The sequence below is a fragment of the Perca fluviatilis genome, chromosome 2 (assembly GCF_010015445.1).
Source record: "Perca fluviatilis chromosome 2, GENO_Pfluv_1.0, whole genome shotgun sequence".
NCBI lineage: Eukaryota > Metazoa > Chordata > Actinopteri > Perciformes > Percidae > Perca > Perca fluviatilis.
In genome coordinates this window covers 23,827,981-23,844,568 of record NC_053113.1, presented here as the reverse complement: position 1 = coordinate 23,844,568, position 16,588 = coordinate 23,827,981, and the positions used below count along the sequence as shown (strand labels likewise).

Genomic DNA, 16,588 nt, shown 5'->3' with positions numbered 1-16,588 from the left:
CTCATTAGCCACTTACAAACTAGCTTAGCTGCTGCTGATATGTATATATACAGTATATTGCACTTTCTACATCAGCACTGAATATTGACACTCTACTGTACTTCAATGCAGGTAAATCATACAGGTTTGGTTGTACTATCGATATTATAAAACAATGATGACGATACACATATCAGCAGCAGCTAAGCTAGTTTGTAAGTGGCTAATGAGTTACTATTAAAAAAAAACATTTTATTCATGTGACATAATAAAGTCAGCAGCCAATCTTTTTTAAAGATAACCCTTAAATGTCCAATATAATGTGTGTTCTGTTACCTCTGATATAAACACGGCCAAAAAAGAGATCATACAGTACATGCTGCCAGAAATTGAACATGAAGCAAAGCTGAGTGAAACACGTGACAGATTGAAGTTCCTGACAAAAATATCTTGCTGCCTCTGTCAGTTCCCAGCTGAGCTGTGCATACAGTGTGATTCTGTAACCATCAGCCAATTCATGTTCTCTGAGTAGTGTACAAACAAGTTTGGATTTTTTTCTGCTTTGTTGCTCTACATACAAAATAAATGGATCCATACATGTTTGGGAGACCAACACTGCGCCCTTAGCTCTTAATCATCCTCAGTCTGTTGTCTAAGCTGTGCTTTGTTTTTACTAAATTAGAGCGAGAACAGAGCCCAAACCAGCAGGGAGGCTGGAGAATAAAGACAGAGGGGAAAAGAGAGGAGAGGAGATAAGAGGAAAGGAGAAAGGCTGGACTACAGACCCATAAATGTGAAGCTTTAGGCTTGAATGATTGGAATGGGGCACAGACGGATTAGTAACAAGAAAGGAGAGTAGAGCGACGAGGGGGAAGACATGGTGAGGAAAGGGGAGGGGGTAACCCAATACTGAAAATATCCATGTGTGAGAAAAAGGAGAGGAGACAGAGAAAGGGAGGAGATGGGAAAACAACCACCACTTTCTGCACTTATATTCTAACTTCCAAAAGTGGAAACTTGTGCACGTCACAGGCTGGAAACCAACAGCATTGGGGCTTTCTGTCTGTCAGTCACACAAACAAGAATCAAAACACTCCCTCTAGCCTCCATGTGTTTTGTCACCATGGTGTTAGAGGATGTCAACGCAGTCTAATTCGGCAAGACAGATGCTGGCTAATAGCACTACGGCCAGATCAGGTGACACAACTCTAAGCCAGAAGTCTTTATGTGTCTTTATATCAGCGTGACTCCTGTGACACACAATTCTCACACATGAAATGATAGGACAGGAGGGGGACCATGTGTCAACAGATATTGTACCACTGATGGTCCAGCCCAAAAATACAGCATAAATGCACCATGTATTTACTGTATGTGGCACATGCATGCACACCACTTTACTGATCGTAGTGTTAATGATGTGTAGAGAAGCAAAAACCCTTGAGTACTGTGTGTGTGTGTGTGTGTGTGTGTGTGTGTGTGTGTGTGTGTGTGTGTGTGTGTGTGTGTGTGTGTGTGTGTGTGTGTGTGTGTGTGTGTGTGTGTGAATCTGTCAATGGAGCCAAGTGATTTTGTGCATCAACAAGCAGCTCTGTACAAAACATTAGGCCTTCTATCAGTTTGCACTGTGTCTGGTGTGGCTGTATAAGTGCTTCTTAATCTCTCTCTCTCACACAAACAAACACACACATAGTCACACACTCACAGGGCTTAACTGACCTGTAGGGCATGCCAGTCTTTTGTGAGACTGTGTCCTCTCTGCCCAGTCCAACCATTTTCAGGTACCAGTTGGTCTCCATCTCTCTAATCAGCGCCACCTTGTGTCTGTGCTGGGCCCCCTGCTTCCCGGATGAGGAACCACGCTTCCCGGCATCCTGGGAGTTGCTGCGGTGGGCTTTTGTCCCGCTGAGAGAGGCCACCGAGTGTTTGCGGTGCACGTGGTGCGGCTGGTGTCCACCACCAATGCCCCCTCCGCTGCTCCGGGCGGCTAGCATGGCCCCAGAGGGTGGCCCCCTCCCCTCAAGGGCAGAGTTCAGAAAGCAAGATGAAGAGGAGGAGCTGCAGGTTTCCAAGTGTTTGCAAGCACTTCTTTTTGAATGATCACTCCAGCTTCAGAGTCGCGATGCAGGTCTAAGGAAAGTTTTTTTTTTGTCTGACTGTTTTACCCTTGTCTCTCTACTTTTTGGCCATCTTTTGCACTTCTCAAACACTCTGTTCTGTTTATTCTGTGTCTGTCTATTTGTCTGTCTGTAACTCTCTGTCATTCCGTCTGTCTGTGCAGTGTGCTCTCTGGTCTCTTATAGCCTTATCCAGCCTGAAACAGGATCCTGGTTTCCTTGTCTCGTCACCGCCTGGCCTGGCCTAAAAGGAGGGAGCCAAACATGCCAGGGTGTCGACAATGCCTACACACCATTTCACACACACACACACACACACACACACACACACACACACACACACACACACACACACACACACACACACACACACACACACACACACACACACACACACCCTGCATACATAATAGATGTACACCAAAATGTTAAGAAATAATTTGAATACACACACAAACTGCATACATATGAGCTCAGACAAACAATGTAAAGTGTAGGTAGTTAAGAGAAAATAAAATGAAAAATGCTCTGCATTTGAATGTTGATTTAGTCAATAAACACAGTGGAAATACTTTGAAGCAGAGCTATTAACAATTATCAACACACTCCACATGTACACTGGCAGACTGTTTCCTTTTATCTTCTGGGTTGGTTTTAGTGGCAACTCTATATTTACACTCCTCCTTTACCATTTCAGAGTCTCAGAGTCTTAACACCATTCCTCATGTCATAAGACTCCAGGCAGAGAAACACAAATTTACACCTTTGCCAGGCATAACAATGTGGAAACGTAGAAACACATTTGGCAGCAAAATATGTGGGCACAGACACATATGTAAAATATTTGTAGTATTTTGGGCATCCACCTTTGCCAAAACAACAAAGTTGATATCTGACTATAACATTTTTAATTTAGAAGAAAAGCGTAAAAAGTCATCGCACAGCACTGGCAGCTAGCTCAAATGTACATGTAAATTTACATATAGAGGCTTTGTGTGAGGTGTTGTGTTTCACTCTGTGTTGTGTGTTTATTCTGCTGGAAGTTCAGATTTTAAATAAACACAAACACCAGAGAGCCTTTATGGATTCCCTCCTCACAACTTTTCAAGCAGACTTTGAATTCTTCCTCTGGTTTTTCTGACCACAAATGCATACAGATGCATATAAACAGCAAAGCAGCACTGCACAAAGAGAGGGAATGTATATACACTGAAGATGAATGGAAGGACACGCACACATTCAATCATCGTTTGTGTGGTGTACAGGGATTGCATGCAGATGAGATGCTAATTTGTGTCAAGTACTACAGGAGAGCAGGGGGGGCACCTGACTCAACACAAGTTTAGTCAAATACAGAGCGAAGTTCAAAGTCAGTCTGTTATAAGGGAAGGAGGGGGGTGGGTAACGAAGGAAGGAGAGAGGCAGTGATCGCAGTGGAGTTCATTTATTATGAAAGCTTTCTAAGTGAAGTGCTGACTTACTCCAAATCAATTTGTTGGAGGTGCAACAGGGAGTACTGCATTTTAAGTTTAAATTAAAATGTTTCAACAACTGTTTGAATTTAAAGTGAGCAGATCGAGTCAATTTAAGTAATAAAGGTTTGTTTAAACATTTGTAATGTTTAACTGTAAAGATGAGAGAAATATCAAAGCTATAATTTGTTGAAGCTCATTAAATTCCCTCACTAAATGTGTTGGATAAGAACATCCATGTAAAGTCTTAAATTCACTTTAGTTACTGATGTGAAAACGCTATCTCCTGCTGTCCAGCTGACTCGCTTCAAGGGGCGAGAATTTTGTAAAGTGTGTCTTAAATATGCACTTAATGGCTACATACATGATATTGTGCTAAAAGACTAAGGCTAAAGCTGCATGTCCCAGGTAAAAAGTTAGCGTCATCACCAGCCGATGATACATATAGAAGACAGAAGAAATAAAGAAGCATTGTTCTTGTTGAGCTAGACAGTCTTAGTATTATAAGTATGATAAGGAAAACATAATCCTGTTTAGCTGCTTATAGCTTAAATAATTTGTATTTTAGAAGCATAACACCATGTTTCTAAACTAATGTTTTTATCATTACACATCTTTTAGAAAGAGGACTAACCAATGGGTTTAGCTAACGTAACTCTATCTAACGAGGTGGCTGGGGTTGCTGGAGTGTAAACTTACCCAAATCCTATAAACAGGACAGAGCTGCTAGCGTTTGCTAAGACTCTGATAGCAGCCATGATCAGCTTCCACACAGTGGGGAAATACCATAAAGTGTATATGCACTCGTCCATTAAATGGCTCCTTGTGGTCAACCTGTGTGCTCTGATGTCTAAGCAGATACCCAGAGGTTAGTGTCCTCAAAGGTCAAGTGAATAGATCAGCGATGGAGTGTCAGCCCTGAATTATTCAGCTGGGTAATGAGACCTTGATAGCTTACTGAACATGTCTGAAGGGGGCTGGGGGGAAAGGTTGGTCAGTGCTGACTGTACAGTGCGAAGGGGTGAAGGACAGACCTCTGTGTCTGTGTCTGTAATCGACAGCTAATTTGTATTGGACATTTGCTGGACTTCTGCTGTTTGCTGCAGGGTTGTGCAGTGTCTTTTAAGACCATACAGAAAGCTACCACTTGGGCGATACTATAAAATAAATACCTTGAAATATTACAAATATATTATAAATATATTAGCCTACCTGACAGAGATTTTTGCCATACCATTGCAGGTAATGGTGCACTTTTGCCATTAAGCAGGACTTTAGGATTTTAGCATCAATGTGATGAAGTACATTGAAAGATAAGGATGGATAACAAAATAAGATCATCACTATAAATGTTTTCTAATTTGAGTTTTCAGAAAATGCACTACATAAAAATACACCAATATCTAATATGAAATTACACATGGGGTGATAGATACATGATTTCACCCGTATTCAATTTGGGTAAAATAAGTGGCATTATTGGTAGTAGTACTAGTAGAAGTAGTAGTAGTAGTAGTAGTAGTAGTAGTAGTAGTAGTATGTCAGTTTACCAAGATGTTGAATGCCTCAGAACTTGAACACACCAGTATGAGGGGATAAATTCCTACTAGGTTATATGCAGTATATTGACTGTAGGTCCCTTTGGATAAAACAACATATGGCACGTTTAACATGGCTGCACACAGCACTCCTTCGGGATGACCTGTTGTCCATCAAGCTTACTGCCTGGGGAATATTCATCACACAAAGTGAACCCAATCTGACTTCTCTGTAATGTCCTCGTCACTAAGAGAGAAATCCTAGCATGGACAAAATCCGTCATTCAAGTCCTTTATCCTGAACCCCTGATACGCAAACTGATACACAGACACAGACATACACAGGCGCGCACACACAAAGGCATGTGTGGTACACCCAACTCTTGCTCTAAAATGTTAGATGCTGTTTGACTAGTCTATCACTGGTAGTACAGTTGCACTGTGCAGTACTACATTTATACAGTAATAATATACACAGTAGAGGTGGGTTTTAACTTCCGTGGTATTAGATTGCATTGTGCATAATTTCTGTTTTTAAAGATTATTTTTTGGGCTTTTCCGCCTTCATTGTTGGGGACAGCTAGGTGAAAAAGGGGAGAGAGAGAGAGGGGGAAGACATGCAGGAAATCGTCACAGGACGGACTCAAACCCTGTACCTCTGAGTCGAGGCATAAGCCTCTCAGTATGTGTGCGTCTGCTCTACCCACTGATCCAACCCAGCCAAGCATTATGCGTAATTTTAAGTAGATGCTGCATGAGTTTATATGGACAAGGTTCTATCTCCCTTTAGGTTTGTTTTAAGATAATTAGCTTTAAAGTATACAGCATCCATTTAGTTATTTAGTGATGAGACCTTTATTTAGTAGTTTAACAAGTAAGACTGCACACAGGTTAATAGGTGTGAATGTGTGAGAATTTTGACACAAAAGGTAGACACAACCTCTTAACTTTAAGGTCACCACGAGGCAAAAGCCTGAATGCCTCAGAACATATCTCTATATGTTCTACATATCAGCAATATACAGACACAGTTCAGTCAGGAAGACTGTCTTATATTACTCATTCTCATTCACCTCCCTCTCCTCCTGCTTTCCATTATTGGCTGATCAGGGGTGTGTACTCTTTTAGTTAAACCAACCAGATTTAGCCATAATCTCTACCAGACTATCACATTCTTGGTATCAATATTTAAATGTTAAACTCCTCTTCATTGCCTTTAGCTCTCATTTCAGTGTGAATCGCCGCGACCCTCCTCCCATTTCAGCCTGGATCTCAGTTAAACTTCCCTGAATAAATAAAGGTGAACAAAAAAAAACAATGCCAAGGAGCATGAAGTTGTTCTACAGGCTTAAGACACCATGTCCCCCCCCCCAGTTTGTCACTGATGTTATTACTGATCAAACATGTCAAAGACTCTCTCTCAGCTGGTCTATGTTGTCATTTTATTTCCGTCTGGAGATGAAGCTTTAACACTTTTGCAAACACATGCATACAACAAACACAACCATGCACAAGCAAACACATATACTAAGCAGGGACACCTCAAAGTAGTGTCACTGGCTCTATAAATCATATTGAGTGACTACCACTGCACCCACCCACGCACATGCGTAAACACAGTTAACTTCTGCATTTGGAAAAGAAGCAAGTGACTTTAGCTCGTTGGCTCATTTGGACTGTGTCACACTCACTTAGTTCTTGATCAATCACATGGAGACTTAAAAGGAGAAATGAAAGACGTAAAGTCCTTCAAAACTGCCCAAAATAATTACAAAAGTGGTCTAAGCAACGCAAGCTAATTTAGAATACAGTGCTCCTTAAACAGGGTAGGAGGGAAATCCCAATATGTGCTAATGAGTAAGATGTGTGTGATGCTTTCCAAGAAATAAAAATAGATTCAGTTACATTTTCTTCATGCGTCATTATGTTGCATTTGGATCTGCAATTAATCACAAAAGTGGTCTAAGCAACGCAAGCTAATTTAGAATACAGTGCTCCTTAACCAGGGTAGGAGGGAAATCCCAATAGGTGCTAATGAGTAAGATGTGTGTGATGCTTTCCAAGAATTAAAAATAGATTCAGTTACATTTTCTTCGTGCGTCACTATGTTGCACTTGGATCTGCAATATGAAACAAAGAAAAACAGATGAAAGTTACAAGGTAAACTGTTGACTTTATAAAGCAATAAAATGTTAACGGAAAACAACTGCAAGTTAACACACAGACACACACAGACAGACACAGACAAACACACACACACACACACACACATGCAGTGATGCACATGCGCACATTTGATCTTGATTTAGCACTACTGTTCCTTTCCACACTCGTCAGCAGACAATAAATTATAAACACATTCCTTCACCGCTCTGTCATCAGCTTTAGCTGGACTTCACAGCTTCACACTGGAAAGCCACGTGCACACACAAAGTAAGCCCAACACACACACACAGACTAATAGAAAAAAGCCATCTGCAGGTCACTGATGCACACTTGATGTGTAAAACACAAAACATAGCGTCATTGTCTTTTGCAATGTGAGGTTAGCAAAGCTCTTGATTTGTGAGACAGTCAACACACCCACACACATTGATATCATGATTCTCTCTGCCTCGTTAGTGTTCAGTAAAGTACTTTTTTTTTACTGTTTTATGTGCTTCCTCTAATCTTGTCGTCTTTTCAACACTGAGTCATCTATCACTATTTCTATTATATTCTATCTATTTCTCTCCAACTGAAAAGTATTTCAGAAATTCAAAGGTTTATTGAACATCATATTTTTTTTTCAGCTTCTCATCACTTTCTACAATCTGAGAGAAAAAGCAGAAGCATGAGAAGAAAGTCTTAAAATAAAAAGCCTCTCCAAAATCTTGAATAATATATATATATATATATATATATATATATATATATATATATATATATATATATATATATATATATATATATATATATATGCTGAAACCAAGTATTGTATTTTTTCTGTACTGTTTATCACCATCCAACTCACTTTGACTAAGGATCAGGGGTTGTGGGTTGTGGTGCCAACAGTCAGCAGAGCAACCAAGAGGTTTATTATTTCCACAGCTCCCTCTGCTGGATCACTCTGGCCAAGCACCTTACATACACCACCTGTATGTTTCTTCTTCTAGGTCGTCCTCCCAGTCCACTGTACCTTAACATGTCCTTTTCAACCAGAAGAACCTCAACAAATTTCTACCATAACAAGGACCTAAAGGTAAGTCTGAACAAGACAATTTTCTGCAATCTTGCTTAATAACTGTGAGAAGACAATAACTCAATTTTGGAGTTGACAGTTATGCAGTACAAAACAATATATTGTATTTTTAGTAGATTTTCACAAATACTAATAAATAGTACTGTCCCAAAATAAGCATGAAGAAATATATTGCTTTAACAAGAAAAACAAGTATTATAGTGACTGAAAATAACATTTATTATATCATTCGGAAATGTAATATGCTAACAGTTATTGTTACAGTAATTTGTATCACATTGACAGTGTGTGATACAATGTATCAGTATGTGTATTATGGTAATTGAAAGTTAAGTTTACAGTGTGCATTTTTTTTTTATTTTGATAGAAACAGTATAAGCTAAATACCTGTATGTTTACAAATTGTCAAATGTGTTTGAAATGGATTTGAGACTAGTAGTACAGCAGTACGATGTCTGAGGTAAAACCTTGACTTCATTTTAATTCTGCTACCACAATTAAAACAACAGAGTCTGAACCTGTTCAAATATTTTTTATAGTCAAAACTATATATTTTATTAAAGAATGTGTGTTAAAAATGTGTTGTGTTTGACATATATAGGCATTAGGACCCTAACTTCTAAAATAGCAATGTTTTTGAAAATGCTTTTTTGAGTAATCAGTGAGGTAGTAGTTTTCTTCCCTCATGGATATTGTTTACTGAAATCAACCCTCTCTAACGCATGTGAAGATATACTTGACTAGGGTGTGTTAATAAAATATTTTGTCAATTAATTATAGACCAAATAGACTAGGAACCCTAATCAGCTGGACTAGTTGACCAATGAAGCAGTGGCACAGTTTACTGCTCCACTAATCAATAGCAGTGGATGCTATCGTAGCAGCTGTAGCGAGTGAGGCCGAGGTCCCAGTCGAGGTCCCATCACGTGGTTTAGCGCGGGGCCTCATCATCTCCTCTGTGTTGCGTTCAGGTTTGACCAAAAGAACGTAACACTTGGGCAGGAAGATGCAGGTCAGCAGGCCAAAGCTGGAAGCCAGGATGGCAAAGATCTGGACAGCAACCATGAACTTGCCACGTGTGCTTAGGTACGCCGGGACAAAGGAGATCCACACGATGAAGAAGACGAGCATGCCGAAGGTGACACTCTTTGCTTCACTGGAAGACAGATTGAGTGTCAGAAGAAATGTTCTTTACACTAAAATGATTTAATAAGAGAAATATGGATACCCCAAATCTCAATGGTCGGTTTAAAAAAAGGTGGAAATGTCACTTTTCACATATTAATACATAATTAATTATCATTAATACATAATGATAAGTGTGTCTGCGCCAGATGTCTAATTCTACATAATTTTTGCACAATATTGCCCTACAATACAATGTTTTTTTTGTATTACTGTTTATTTCCATTGTGTCCATTTACCTTAGTGACCGCCATGATATTAACTGCTATGCTCACTGTTCCTCTGTTTATTTACTGTGAAACCTTGTGTGTTTCCTACCTGAAGTGGTCCTCCAGTTTGCGGGCTATGAAGGCAAAGATGAAGGCCAGCAGAGCCAGCAGGATATCATAGGCGAAGATACAACAGATGAAGACCACAGAGCCTTCATCACACTCCAGAATGATCTTTATATTCTGGGCAGAGGTGTTCTGGATGGGAAATGGAGGGAGGATGACGAGCCACACTGTACACGCTACAGCCTGGGTAGAAGAACGTCAGATATATTACAAGATCAGGTCAGAGTAAGATGTAAAGTAAGGTGCTTGACATCCTTTCTTCCTTTATTTTTCAATGTATTTACCTGTATTATTGTAGCCACAGCAGCTATCGCCCTCTGGTGGGCACAGGTGAGACTGTCAACTTCAGGGTCAGCACAGGCATTGGTGTTATTGTTGTTTAGTGTGTTGGTTACAAGTACATCAGGACTGCCGCTGTTGGCTGCTGCTTCAGCTGCAGCCTTTGCAGCTTTGGCTGCTGCTTTGGCGATGGCACGGGCTTTCTTCAGAGCCCGAGCTCTCAACATCAACACTGCTGCCTTACCTGAATGATAGAGTAGTTAGTAGACAGTAACAGGCTTACTGTACATTACAGTGGCCCACTACCAGGTATGCAGTGTACATATACTCACATACATACAAAAACATACACACACAACAGTACAGTAAAAAAAGAAAAGACAATGTACCAACCCATTATAGAGGAAAGGCAGAGAGCAAAGCCCAGAGCCAGGGCCACTTGGCTGGTCATGCAGCTCCAGTGCTGAGGCTCTCCGAGGAAGACGATGGAGCAGAGGAAGGTCACCACCAGCGAGAAGAGCAGCGAGAAACTCAACAGAGGATCATTGGCTTTCACCAAAGGGGTGCCAATGTGTGCAACAAACACCACCTGGAAAAAGAAAAACAGTGAAAGCAACCATTTAAGGTTTTAGCTCCCTACTCTCTGCAACAAGGGATCTGTTGGCTTCACTAGGAGGTGTGTTTTCCCTGTGTGAGTCTCACCCCGACAGCGATGGTCACTAGTGCTCCAAAGGCTGAGATGATGATGAGAGTTATCCCCAGAGGCTCTCCAAAGGCCAGGAACTCAATGATTTTTGGTACACAGGTATCATGAGCATCATTGGACCAGTCTTGGTAACTGCACAGGATACACGCACGAGCATCTGTCAGAGAGGGAGGGCAGCAGAGTCATGTTTATCTCTGATTTGAAACTGAGGCCCAGTACATTCAATTGTCCTCTAAAACATGACATAAGATATTCCTGATCTAGCATTTCTGTATGACTTGACAATGAATAAAATAAAATAATAGCCGCGTTTTATTTGTTGAAGGGGATTCTGATGCTTAGTTTTGTGATTATTCTATTTTTGCCTGTTTTATAATTATTCCAAATAGGACCATACATCTGCATTTTGGACAGGAATATACCTTCATGTATATAACAGTTTGAAAGCTGTATACTGACTAGTTGAGTTGCTGATCTCTCCATCAGCACATGGGATACAGTCAAAGCAACAGACTGGCTCTCCCTGCCGGATTCCCTTCCTGGTGCCCGGCTGGCAGTTCTCACTGCACACTGACCGAGGGGGCTGCAACACACACACACACACACACACACACACACACACACACACACACACACACACACACACACACACACACACACACACACACACACACATTTACAGAGACACACATGCATGTGACACTAATCATAATCTAGAAGAGTTCATGGCCATCTTGATCAATATGCTGCTGACCTCCAACACTTCATTGTTCCACAGAATGGAGTTATTCTTTATGATCATCCTGCCCACTGGGGCTGCTGAGCCATTGTAGTGTCCCACAGTAACGTAGGATATCTCCCCGTTACTATTGAACTGCCAGTTGATTATGTCATAGACGCCTTCTACATCCCCCTCATCAAAGTAGATCTCTTCTCCCGTGTGCGGTACTTTGAAGCGCACGTTCTTCAGGTAGTACATCAGCTATGGGAGAGAAAGATGGTCAAACACATGCATATAAAAACAGTTGTAGTCTCTCACACACAAACACAGGCTTACCTGCCATGGCTCAAAGTTGGTGATGTTGGCACAGTCGTTCCCGTTGAATGGCCCCTGTCCCTTTTCACAGTGCTCCAGGTTGTGCAAGGCGTGGGCCACAGCGTACACAGCTTTGTACACACTGTGGGGAGACATCTTCATCATCATCGTCATGGTCATCGTCATCATCATCATCATCATCATCATCATCATCAAATACACCATCATCCACATTTCCATCAGCATGACTTTAATATTAAAGGGTTAGTTCACCCAAATCAAAAAGAAAAACAAATTTTCACTTAATAGTTCTATATGGCGTTGCAGATAGTTTAGTTTAGTTCTGCTGCCACTCCAACAAAGTGGAGGTGACTTTAGTTTGTGGTGCTCAAAGTAACACCAGCATGTCTTTTTCAGAAATAATGTCAACTGCGTTGTGTGTGTATTGTGAGTATCGAGGATAGTGTTTCTGGAGGGATACATTGCTGTTGAGATTTTTAAATGTAATTTGTCATTGCTTTATGCAGCACAAATTCACACATTCACCTCCATTATATTAGAATGGCAGCAGGAATTTCAGAGGCTGGAATCTCAAAATCCTGGCACTTTCCTGGCTACTTTCTGTAATTCAGGTAAACTGATTCTTTAATGGTGGTATGTTCTTAGCGGTGGAGGTAATAGGTGTTGTAGTAGCAAATTCCAGTAGTATGATGGTAAAAAGAATGTAGTTGCATTACCAGAATCAGTAAATACTATACTACTACATAGTAACAATATGACCCGAGAGAACTGACCTGTAGGTGATTCGTAACTGGGAAACATCAGAGTAGGTGTTATTGAGCTGTGCCAGAGACTCATTGCCTGTACACAGCCCATCAGGGACCCCCCTCACTGCCCTGGACAGGGTGCCGTTATCCTCCTTGGCCATTTGTTTGGCCTGCCTCACTGCTTTTCCATAGTTCAATGTGCAGTTAAACAACTATAAGACAAAAAAATAAAGTCACAAACTTGTATATGACTTTTAAAGTTGCCACTTAATAGTCATCATCTTGTGTTTACAGTCAATTGCCACAGCAACTGTCAGTCCAAGCCAAGATGTGTGATTACTAGCTGCATTTTTGTCACAGTCAGATTTTACATGTGGCTAATAGATGGGTGGAGATCGATATGGATAATTCATCACCCCAAAGCTACTCTGGCCAATTAGTCAGCTAATAAACACACCGTCTCCCAGAATTCCTCCGTGAACGGGTCAGCATAGGGGTCTATTTTCAGTAGATGATGCTGAAGACCCGGGATGTCAGCCCTTTTTACCCCAAAGCCCAGGGTACCACTCAGCAAGGAGCTCACCTGGGTAAAAACATGTACACTGTAAACTTCAGCTCAAATTGTTGTACAAATGTACACATTTTGTTCAGACTGGTTAGAGATACTGGAGCATCTGCTTCATTTCTGTTCAGTCAACCAATCAATGCCATTTCCCCCCTTACTGGACTGAGCACTCACCCCAGGCTGGTTGATGAGAGCGGAGGTGACCCAGGCCTCACTGGCGATCCAGGTGCGGTTGGTCACATTGTGCCGGAGCAGCTCGAGGATAAGAGGACTGAAGTCCACGTCTGATGAGAAGACCACGATGATCTTGGCTGTGGACTCAACTATAGTTTTAACAATACGCTGGATGACCCCTGGGGAACTGACCTGAAGTTTCAAAAAATAATGTTCATTTTTCAAAAGGAATTAATTGTGATACATCTTTAGAAAAGACAGGCATGCCAGAGAGGGATAGTGAAACATTGACATTGAGATGTTACCTTGGGCAGGGTCTCAGAGAAGGAGATGCAAACACCAGCTTCCTCCACCTGCTCCTTAAAGGCTTTGATGCCATACTTGCCGTAATCATCATCAGCCGCTATGGTGCCCACCCAAGTCCAGCCGAAGTGTAGCACCAGCTGAGCAATAGCTGTAGACTGGTGCTTGTCATTGGGAATGGTCCTGAGGAAGGTGGGGAACTGGAACTTACTTTCCAGGGCAGAGCAAGTGGAGCAATAGCTGACCTAAAGATGACAGAGGAGACCCACATTACTTGTGTTGTAATGAACTTGTTCATATCTCCCTGTCTTCATCTAACTCAGGCCTACCTGTGGAAAGTGATAAAGTCCAAGTATCCTAGCCGTGGCAATGGACAGGTCGGAGCCCCCAGCACCCACCAGAGCAGCCAGAGGGGCCCCATTCCCGCAGCGGTAGTTGGGTACAGCCTCATCTTGGCCCGTCAGGTAGGTGAGGGTGCCCTCCACGGCCTTGGAGATGGTGAAGCAGGAGTCATAGATGACGTAGCCCAGCTCGGTGTCAGGCAGCAGGTTGTCATTCTTGTTAATTTCGTTTATGGCAAACAGCATGGTCTGGGTCCAGCGGAAGGTACGGAAGTTAAACCTGGAGGATGATGGGAGAATGATGAGATAAAGGTACACATAGTACAAAAGCTTTTGTAGAAAGAAAAACAAACTTCTGTACATGCATATGTGCAAATTAAAATACTTGATGACAGGAAGATGTATGTGCACATTGCACAATGAATATTTTAATATTATATTGTTGTTACCTAAATTAGCCACAAGAGGACAGTTTGCAGACTTGCTGATTATTGTTGCATAATACACTGTACAGGCCTGCCTCCATAATAATAATATGGGCTACTGTGGCTAATTGGGCCCAGAGGTGCTGCCCTGCTCTGTCTTGATATGTATAGTAAAATCATGCGGTGAAGAGTTCTCAGAAGTACTCTGTGTGGCTGAAACATATACTCAAGTCAAATTATTTCTCATTTAAGGGTTAAAAAATTACATAATTTCACTTAAATAGGCCTATGAGATTTTCTAAGATTTGTGTAATACATTCTAACAACAACTTAAGGTAAAAGCCAACACAGTCACAATGAGGAAAAAAGACATACGAGCAACTCAACTTACCCCTCACACCCCGAGGACACAGGCACCCTTGAAGTGTTGCCATCACTGGAAGCAATACGCTTGTGAACAGGAAACATCCCCCCAATAACAACCGTCTTCTTCTCTACATTCTTGTAGCCGCTCAGGTTGAACTTGGCCTTCAGCTTGCATGTGGACTCTGCTGAAACAGATCTGTAAAAGTGGATGAAGGCGCATAATCCAAGCAAAAAGCGAGAGATTTCCATGCTATGCAGAGGCAGAAAGGAGTCGGGAGAGCTCTCGCTGTGGCAGACAGCAAAGGAAACAGCAAAGTGTGACAGGTGTCTTATCTTCTCTCAAGGGAGATGTGCTGCACAGGGTAACCTGAGAACAAAAGTGAAGAGGAGGACACTGGATGTCATGTTCATCATTGAACAATAAACAGGAAGGCCTTTGTTAATTTTAATAATTTTTAGTAAATACCAAAGCATTATGATCTCATTAATCGTGTGTAAAATGTAGTTTGGTTCAAAAAGTGTTACACTGCTTTTGTCTCCCTTGAGCACAAACTGGACCACCAAACATGCGCACACACACACACACACACACACACACACACACACACACACACACACACACACACACACACAGAGATAGACAGACAGACAGACAGACCAACAGACAGACACACAGACACAGCTAATAATTTTGTTCTGTAAATACAAATCAGTTTATCAGTCTGCACTCAGGTCAGCTGCAGAGGATAAACTGCCACAGGCCACAAGTTAATTGGCAGCTGCATGTGGTAACTTGTCTTTACGCATCTTAACAGCACGGCTACTGTTCCAACATCGTGCCTTGTCCCCTGTGGGTCTGCATGTGTGTTGATGGGTGACTGATCTTGTCTGCTCATGTCTCTCAGTCAGCAGGGAGAAACACACACCTGAACCCCCCAGCACACAGAGGGACCTCTGCTGGGTAATAAGGGCCGACTGCACACAAACAGGCTACAGTCGAAACGTCTTTTACGGTCACTGTTCTTACATGAAATTATACTAAAGGAAAGTTGTCACATAGAAAGCTGGAATATAAAACAATATATAGATATTTTGATGTAGTCCTTGTGTAGTTGCTGATAAAGTATTAACCTCAGTGTGTGTGTGTGTGTGTGTGTGAGGGTGATTGAGCTCTTGTGATCTGTCTCAGGCTAATGAAAGACATCTGACTGATACTGATGAGTTCTGCTAGGAAATCAATTATGTAGCCATCAAAAAACACTAATGTTCTCATTACAAATGCGTGCTCCGTGCAGACATTTGTAAAGAGGCACATGATTGAATGGAAAAAGGGTCTTTGTCTCTCTTCGTGTATTTTACTCTTACTGCTACTCTACTTTGTGTAGCTTTTGAATAACAACTTTGCAGCTTCCAGTGCTAACAACAACTATTGTGATATTAAAGTAATCTGGCTTTAATTTACAGGCTGCATTGGAAGCAAGTACATTTTTTGTTTTGTTTAATGAAAAAATTGATATCTTAAGCACAGAGCAGGTTTAACACAAGCTGCATTTACTTTCACTTTGGTGGGGTTAATATTTACCTTTGTGCTTATTTTAAGCCAAAAGCTTCTCAAAAGATTGATACCGTTCAACTGTGGAAAACTGTTAGAAAAACACAAATGTCAAAATGAAAATGATTACAAAGAAAGTTATTCAAAAGGCAAACAACAATTATATAGTGAAGTGCAAAGCAGATAACTTGCTTATAATAGAAGTGA

The 16,588-nt window shown here is 41.3% G+C and overlaps 2 protein-coding genes across 2 annotated transcripts in view; both read right to left on the bottom strand.

Annotated features, from left to right (window-relative positions):
* kcnab1a (potassium voltage-gated channel, shaker-related subfamily, beta member 1 a) overlaps window positions 1-2,233 on the bottom strand; it is a 116,169-nt gene extending 113,936 nt beyond the window's left edge. The window contains exon 1 of the mRNA XM_039777747.1: window positions 1,699-2,233. Coding sequence (XP_039633681.1) covers window positions 1,699-1,973 — 275 coding nt within the window. The 5' untranslated portion in view covers window positions 1,974-2,233. The remainder of the gene's footprint in view (window positions 1-1,698) is intronic.
* Window positions 2,234-8,926: 6,693 nt separating this feature from the next.
* On the bottom strand, window positions 8,927-15,078 carry LOC120551453 (vomeronasal type-2 receptor 1). The gene is made up of 15 exons (XM_039788894.1): window positions 14,855-15,078; window positions 14,027-14,318; window positions 13,700-13,942; window positions 13,395-13,586; window positions 13,113-13,238; window positions 12,830-12,867; window positions 12,683-12,775; window positions 11,910-12,030; window positions 11,607-11,834; window positions 11,312-11,435; window positions 10,849-11,009; window positions 10,540-10,735; window positions 10,152-10,390; window positions 9,851-10,050; window positions 8,927-9,503 (listed from the first exon to the last, which is right to left on the bottom strand). Exons 1-15 carry the CDS (start codon window positions 15,076-15,078, stop codon window positions 9,200-9,202), a joined length of 2,781 nt encoding a protein of 926 aa, XP_039644828.1. The 3' UTR covers window positions 8,927-9,199.
* Window positions 15,079-16,588: the final 1,510 nt, after the last annotated feature.

What these genes read in the sequence shown, in the direction of transcription:
- LOC120551453 (XM_039788894.1), bottom strand. Translation starts at nt 15,078, where the DNA reads ATGGAAATCTCTCGCTTTTTGCTTGGATTATGCGCCTTCATCCACTTT. An exon ending in CCAACTTTGAGCCATGGCAG is followed by an intron (nt 11,835 to 11,909) that starts GTAAGCCTGTGT and finishes TCTCTCCCATAG; the next exon opens with CTGATGTACTACCTGAAGAA. An exon ending in TAGTGACCATCGCTGTCGGG is followed by an intron (nt 10,736 to 10,848) that starts GTGAGACTCACA and finishes TTCTTTTTCCAG; the next exon opens with GTGGTGTTTGTTGCACACAT.